At 45.8% G+C, this 7,843-nt stretch overlaps 1 protein-coding gene across 1 annotated transcript in view; it reads left to right on the top strand.

Moving 5' to 3' along the window:
- Window positions 1–7,843, top strand: part of LOC311361339 (laminin subunit alpha-3-like) — a gene marked incomplete at its 5' end in the record, with an annotated part of 65,654 nt that overhangs the window by 30,678 nt on the left and 27,133 nt on the right. Inside the window, 10 exon segments of the mRNA XM_084481506.1 lie at window positions 2–25; window positions 485–614; window positions 617–647; window positions 1,335–1,443; window positions 1,555–1,652; window positions 3,270–3,468; window positions 4,170–4,296; window positions 5,923–6,065; window positions 6,836–6,951; window positions 7,355–7,566. Coding sequence (XP_084337632.1) covers window positions 2–25; window positions 485–614; window positions 617–647; window positions 1,335–1,443; window positions 1,555–1,652; window positions 3,270–3,468; window positions 4,170–4,296; window positions 5,923–6,065; window positions 6,836–6,951; window positions 7,355–7,566 — 1,189 coding nt within the window.

Here is a 7,843-nt window from a genome sequence, read left to right as displayed (position 1 = left end):
CATGGCCACGCTCAGCGGGAGACAGGTAGGGCCGAGGGGGTAGACACACTCACACGCCCGCACACTCACACACTCGCACACATGCACAGTCACACAAAAACAGTCACACACAAACTGCATGTTCATGCAGTGAGAAAAACAAACACAGACAGTTAAAGAGGTACACACACACACACACACACACACGCACGCACACATGCACGCATGCACACACACACACACGCACGCACACACACACACACGCCCGCGCTCACACAAGGTAAACTTTAGTTGATTCATTTAACTGTTAAATGTGTGTCAATGTTAGATTTGTAGTGCATCGACGTGGAACTGTCAGGCAGATGGGTCCCATTCCTGAGAAACAATCCACACCCTAATGTGCAATCGGGATCACGTCTCGAACAGTGCGGGTGGTACACGTGGTGTGAAACTGTAGATCTCGTCGTGCCGGTGTGACGTGTGTATGTGTGTGTCTCCTGTCTAGTCCACGCTGCAGCTGAACCTGCGCGTGGCCCGCCCCGGCCCGCACGCCCTGGTGCTGGAGTACGCCAGCGAGGCGGACATGGTCCAGAACGTGAACCTGGTCCTCACGGGCCACTCCAGCGAGCAGATCCAGGCCGCGCCAACATCTACAGCTGCTCCTACAGGTGAGACGGCCGGGAACGCTGTAGACCTGCTCTTTGTTTTCCATGTTCGTTTTACATTGTTCTTATCAGGTTGTTAACTTTCTACGAGCAACTTTTTAAGGACCGCCCCCTCATTCAGAGCACCAGCCTCTATGACATAAGCGGTCTAAGTATATCAGCTCTTAACACAGTACCAGTACCATGATGCACACTGTTATCATTGGCAATGTTACACCTTGTTGTTTCTGTTGAATGAATCCATATGCCTCAAACTTTTCAATTATACATAAAAACATAAAACCATTTACATAATAACTCTATATGAATAAACATAAAACAATGATATAAATATATCAAAAGTTGACATGTCAACAATCTGTTATTCATTTAGCGTATTATTCATTTTGGTCTCGTAGAAACCCCATCATTTTATTTTAAATTGACTGTTAAAGAGGCTATCTCAAAGGTTTTCATGTTAATAAATTAAGTCCCTATCTATCGCCAAAGGAGGCAACGCAAGGGTCCACCTACGGCCCGCTGATGAAATCCCTTGCATTTTCAGTGTAATTAACGCTACAAACTGGGTGTCACTATTTGTATCTCTGGGAAAATACTAATCGCCAAAGGTGTTACTAATGGGAAGGCACCAGAAACCTTTGAGATTCCGACTTTAATAAACAGGTTATTTTTACTCCGTATCCGCCTCAGTTTCCTGTGTCGGAGCGTGGCGGTGGACAGCAACAGCCGGGTGGCGTTCCTACAACTGGAGCACCGCAACGAGATTCTCCTCCACGCCTCCTCCGCCAACTTCCTGCTGGTAGGACACCCTGCGGCTCAGATCAGCGATGGGAACGTCAGGTTATTCCTTACCTTGGGGGCTGGTTTTGTATTCAATGATGTGTTTGTGTTTCTGCCCTCCTTCCTGTAGTTTAAGGTGTATGCGGTGGCTGCGGAGGACTTCTCCATGGACTACGTCCAGCCCAGGGCCCTCTGTGTGTCTGTCCACGGCCACTTCACTGAAGACAGGTACGTCTGGTCTCGGTGTGGCTGTAGGTCAAGGCCATGCTCCATGAATGAACCAGCCTTCATTTAGTTTAACAATATGAGTTTCCACAGGCATTATTTTTCTCAGATGATGCTAGTCTGCAAACCTTTGTACGTCGCACCTATAGTAGCAAACCGTACCATGTGATGGAGAGATCTGAAAAATAGGTGGGGTCAGGCTTAGACAGTGAGCGATAGCCTTGGTGTTGTTATTGTTGTGAAGGGTTAGCAAAAACAGCTGTGTTCCAGGTATGAGTGCGTGCATTCCTCTGGCCCACTCGGGTCACTCACCTGAGGCTGTTGCATCTTGGGGTCAACCCCTCTCTCACACTCTGTCACTCATGCGCCCTCATTCTCCCTTGAACCAGTGACCCCTCTAAATATTGACAGCTGTGAGCAAAACAAACTCGTGATTAAATAACTGTCATTAGCCATGACAGTTATTTCACAGTGATGCTTCAAACACATATCTGTACGCTGTCCCTCCTTCCACAAATTAGCGTACCACCCTGTTAACCAGCTATTAGCCAGCGTCTTTTTTGTTAAAGTCAAAGGGTTTATTTTGAGAGCAAATGTTAGTAACTTAAAGCCTGGTGTTATGACAAACTGTGCCGTTGTTGTTATGATAGTATGATGATGACCTCGGTACCTACTTTCAGGATTGTTTTTAATGCCCAAGCTCTATCTGCTGTGGTGATATATATTACATTCGGATATTACCTTAAAAGAGAAACTGTGAAATGAAAGAGAGAGTGGAAGAGGAGTGGGAAGTGGAGCAGGAAATCGTGAATGAGATCATACTGATTAATCCTGAAGCATGCATGCCTACCTGTGATGCGTGTACTCCTGTACGTTCACAAAAGTCTACCATACTCATTTGGATGTCGGGACAGATTATGGGATTATTGGCCGCTAAATGCTGTTTCATACAGTAGGTCGCACCCTGCCCGGCAGCTGACCCTCACCGCTAATGAGTCACATAATTGTTCTGTAGTGTAGCCAAGCTGTGCCTTGAATGGCAGGCTTAAGGAAGAACTTAAGGACGTTTCAACCAAGACCCTATTTTCCCATCATTTCGAATCTAGGGGTTGAATGTGGAAGACAATTTCTTACATTGGTTAATTATCAAGCAAGAATGCTGCAGCTGTAATCCGCAAAATGGGCTGATGTGTTAACCTTTGGGGCAATAGCATTCTGCAAATGTACGTCCGAAAGGATGTACATTTGCAAAATATCACTTTTTTCTTTACCTTTCGCTTGATCTAGTCTGAGACTTTGTTGTGTCAACCAAGTCTCACTCAAGAAGAAATCTGTCAAGAGTTTGTTGTGCTTGACTACAGAACGCGTAGCTTAGTGTTATCTAAACTATTTGGGTGAAGGAGGGCTGGGATGTACTGCAACAACAAGATTTCAGAACAACAACATCTCCTTAAGCGAGAATTGGTCAACGATGACTTCAGCATTCACGTTCAACACTGTTCCAATTTAAAACACAGTGGTCCGCATTGGTCCCTTACACCCAAAATGATGGGAAAATAGGGTCCAAGTTATCCTATAACTTATGCCTGCCATGTTGGATCTGCGTTTCTGTGCTCACAGCCAGTACTGCGTTCCGAGCCAGTTCCCCAGGCCGGCGTCGGCTTGGGTCCTGGACGCGGCCAGGGAGGGTCGGAGGTCCCCGTCCCTGGGGGCGGCCCCCCAGCGGAGGGAGGGCGAGGACTGGAGGCAGCGGCGTCAGACCGGGCTCTTACCCCTCACTGGCCCCCCAAGCGAAGGAGTGCTGCTGAAGTCTCCACAGGTGCACACCCTGATCCTGATCAGTGAACTATCTGACCTGTTCTCTTATTGTTAGCGCTATCACTATTATTATTATTATTATTAAAGCTAGAGTGGGCAATTTTGAGAAACCAGCAAGATTAAGCTGGATTTTGAAAGTATCCATCCACCCCGCCCTTCAGGCCACGCCCTTAAAAGCCACTCACCCAGAACACACGACTAGCTCTAGCTTTAGCAACAGGTATGGGGAGCCCTGTTGATCCACTGTGAGTGCAGGAGCTGACTGGGTAGGTAGGCTGCCAGACAGGCTTATTACAGGCCTGCAACAGCCAAACATCCCAGATTTATGCGTTTGATTTTTTATTTGCTGTCGGGATGTTAAGAGAATTTCAACATATACATTTTTTCTACTAAGCTTAAAATGAATTGCCTGCCCAAGCTTTAATACATAATATGTATTAAAGCTAGGGCAGGCAATGTATATACATGTGTATATATATATATATATATATATATACAGTATATATATATGATCTCTATTATCAGATAACAACAAGTACAGATAGTGAATCCGCACTGTATTGATTTATTGCTTAATTAAGCGCTATGCTTAATTGATTAGAGACATTACACTGCTCACATTAAACCTAATTAACGTCCATCAAGCACTCACTCACCTCCCCTTATTTGTCAACGTCATGACAACGACCCCCTCTGTCCCAGACGGAGATCAGCTTCCGCCCCAGGGTGCCACTGCCGGGACGCTACGTGGTGGTGCTCCACTACCGGCAGCCGGAGCACCCCTCCTTCCCTGTGGGGGTCCTGGTGGAGGCGGGATGGACCTGGAACGGTGAGGGGGGTGAGGGGAGGGGTCGGGACAGGAGGGGTCTTCACTGGATCATTTTAATTAAGAGATGACCGACTCCTGGTTAGGGAGTGTGTCGGCGTGTTGCGGTGACTGCGACTGGCTGCCTGGACGCTCCTTAGGGTTAACCGGCCAGCACCCCATCACCGATTTAAAATGTTTTTCCGTCAACGATTGAAATATTTAATCGCATTAATGTCATAGTTAACTCGCAATTAATCTCTTTTTAAAATTTTTATCTATTCTAAAATGTCCCTTGATTCCTTTTTGTTCCTTTATTTTTTCTCATTTTAATGCTCTTATCAACATGGAAAAGTGGATCAGCTTGCTTTATGCAAATGTTTCTTATTGAAAACAACATTGGCATATACTGTAGTGTTCAATTTCACACTAACATTCTCACTTGGAGCAGTCATTCACGCTTGGAGCAAAAATAATCTCTCACACAATGTAACACCGTCCATCAATAAAAGGGTAAAAACAAACCAAAAAAACTAAACATTAATCCTACGACAAAAAAAATTACGCTGTTAAAATGAGTTTGCGCTGGTTACGCCGTTAATAACGCATTTAACTGACAGCATCAGTATGTACGTATGTCAATGATGCACCCCCATTGCGCTCCTAATCATCCCTGGAACGAGGAATCCTCCACTCTGCCTCTGTTCCTTCTCTAGATTTCTTCCTTGCTAATTAAGGGAGTTTTTTCTTGCCCTCTGGAGGACTAGGGTCGGGGGGGGGGGGGGGGGGGGTCATAAATATATGTCCCGTTAAGACCTTTGAGACTGTACCTGTGATTAAGGGCTATACAAATAAAATGTAATTGAATTTAATTGAATATTTAATAATTGAATAATTGAAACGTCTTGAAACATATTGAAACATCTCCCATCGGGACCAACTCCCGTTTGGGAGTTGGTCCCGATGGGAGATGTTTCAATGTGTCTGTCTGGTGAACTGTGTGATGTTGGCTGTGTGGCCTCTTCCTCCTCCTCCACCGGTAAGGCTGTAATGCTCCCCTGAGCGCAGATTAAACCCTTCACGTTCCTGTCCCATGACTCAAGATGATCAAAGGGTTCGTACACTCTTCCTTTTATGGAATGAACGCAGGGAGGATTGGCTGGGATTAGAGCTCCTCTAAACTTGTGCTCCTCTCTCTCATCTCTTTTACTGTATGTCCTCTCTCTATCTCTCTCTCTTCTCTTTTACTGTATGTCCTCTCTCTTCTGTATCACTGTGTGTCCTCTCTCTCTCGCTCTCTCTCTCTTCTCTATTGCTGTATGTCCTCTCTCTTTTTTCTCTATTGCTATATGTCCTCTCTTTCTCTTCTATATTACTGTATGTCCTCTCTCTCTCTCTCTTCTATATTACTGTATGTCCTCTCTCTCTTCTATATTACTGTATGTCCCCTTTCTCTCTCTCTCTCTCTCTCTTCTCTATTACTGTATGTCCTCTCTCTCTTCTATATTACTGTTTGTTCTCTCTCTCTCTCTCTCTCTCTCTCTCTCTCTCTCTCTCTATTACTGTATGTCCTCTCTCTCTTCTATATTACTTTATGTTCTCTCTCTCTCTCTCTCTCTCTCTCTCTCTCTCTCTCTCTCTCTCTCCCAGGCTCGGTGGATGCCTCCTTCTGCCCCAGCATGTCTGGCTGCAGGGAGGTGGTGGTCGCGAGCAACCGCATCTCCCTGGAGTTCGACGGGGGGCGAGAGCCCACCATCACAGTCAAGATCCCCCCCGGGAAGACCCTCACTCTGGTCAGTTCCGGTTCAGCGTCGAGCGTAACAACAGCACCAATCATCCTTAGCCTCACACCGTTGAACAATCAGCTCTCTTTATAGTGTCAGAGCAGGGTAAACACAGGTGCAGCTGCTCATCGGATTAGTTATGAGTGTGTTCCAAAGCAAACTAGCAAAACACACACACACTAACACGCACGCACATGGGCACGTGCGCACACACACACACACACACACACACACACACACACACACACACACACACACACACACACAGACACACCCACACACACACAGACATACATACACACAAACACACACACGTAGCCCCAGCTGCAGCACTAAAGCATACATCAACAGAACGGGTAGATCTTTTCATGTTTTAATGCATTTTATATGCATTTTTATATTTATATACAAGTGAACCAATGTGTAAATTATCCCCTTGAAAGTTACATTTTACCTTTATGTTCATAGTTCACATTGAACATAAAGACCACAGGTGTGGTCAGGACCACAGGTTGAGGAGACCTGTCTGGTTCTTTCTGTGTGCTGTTATAACATCCTTCACAGAAAGAATAATGAGGGCCTCACACACACACAAGAACACACACATGCACTTTCTCTCAATCACTGTTTTAGTAGCTTAAACCTGAAATAATAAAATAAAATAAAAAACCTCAGCTCCCATTCGGGGGAGTGTGCGATAGATTTCTCGTGCTTGCATTGAAAGTGATATTTGGCAGCAGTGTTTTGCTGTGATATTGACGTGCTGTGCGTGGCCTCAGGACTACGTCATGGTGGTGGCTGATGACAGCTACACCCCAGACCTCTTGAGAGAGAAGCCGCTCAACAAGTCTGCAGAGTTCATCACGCGGTGCCGAGGGGAGGGCTTCCATATTGAGTAGGTTTCCTTCCTTTTTGACCAATGAGCATGTCACGCCATGAATTATGAACTATTCTAACATAATGTTAGCCTCATAGCATAATTGCTATGAGGATAATCAGCATAATCATAAAAGTCATATTTTGGCCAAATTGTGATATCTGCCTGACTCTACTTGTTCACACATTTGGTGGAACTTACTGTGACAGTGTAAATAAAAAATCGGAAAATCTTAAAACATGACTTAGACAATTATGCTATGATAATGTAATAATGTATAATGATAATGTAATGCTAACGTTGTAAGTACCTCAGAAAAAAGCCTCAACCACTTAATCCTCAGCACAGCTGATATGTTTTGTGAGTAGCGCCCTCTTGCTGTGACCGTGGTGCAGTGAACCGTTTCCCTCGTTTTCTCTAGCCCCAGGACGTCCTCAGAGTTCTGCAGACGCTCCGCCCACTCTCTGGTGGCAGCCTATAACAACGGAGCCCTCCCCTGCGACTGCGACGAATCGGGATCCACGCTGACGGCCTGCGATCCGGATGGAGGACAGTGCACCTGCAGGCCTAACGTGATTGGTCGACGGTGCAGCAAGTGCGCCACGGGATACTACGGCTTCCCTTACTGCAGACGTAGGTGGACACGGAACACCATCAGCATGACCCCTGATTGGTCTGAGATCAGAATAAAGGCGTCATACAGTACTGGACCCTCACTCACAATGACCCACTGACTCTTAAGACACGTCAAACATGTTACATCCCCTGAAAACCAAGTGTAGAACCCCATGGGAGGTCAGCTGACAGATAACCTTTGGGATGCCATTCTAGGATGGCTTGGAGTGCAAAAGATGCTGGGAAGCATCGGGAATAATCAATAGAATGCAAATTGAAATAATACACAATTGAA

The sequence above is a fragment of the Micromesistius poutassou genome (genome assembly GCF_964030765.1).
Source record: "Micromesistius poutassou genome assembly, chromosome: 16".
Lineage (NCBI taxonomy): Eukaryota > Metazoa > Chordata > Actinopteri > Gadiformes > Gadidae > Micromesistius > Micromesistius poutassou.
This window is presented reverse-complemented; position numbering and strand designations above follow the sequence as displayed.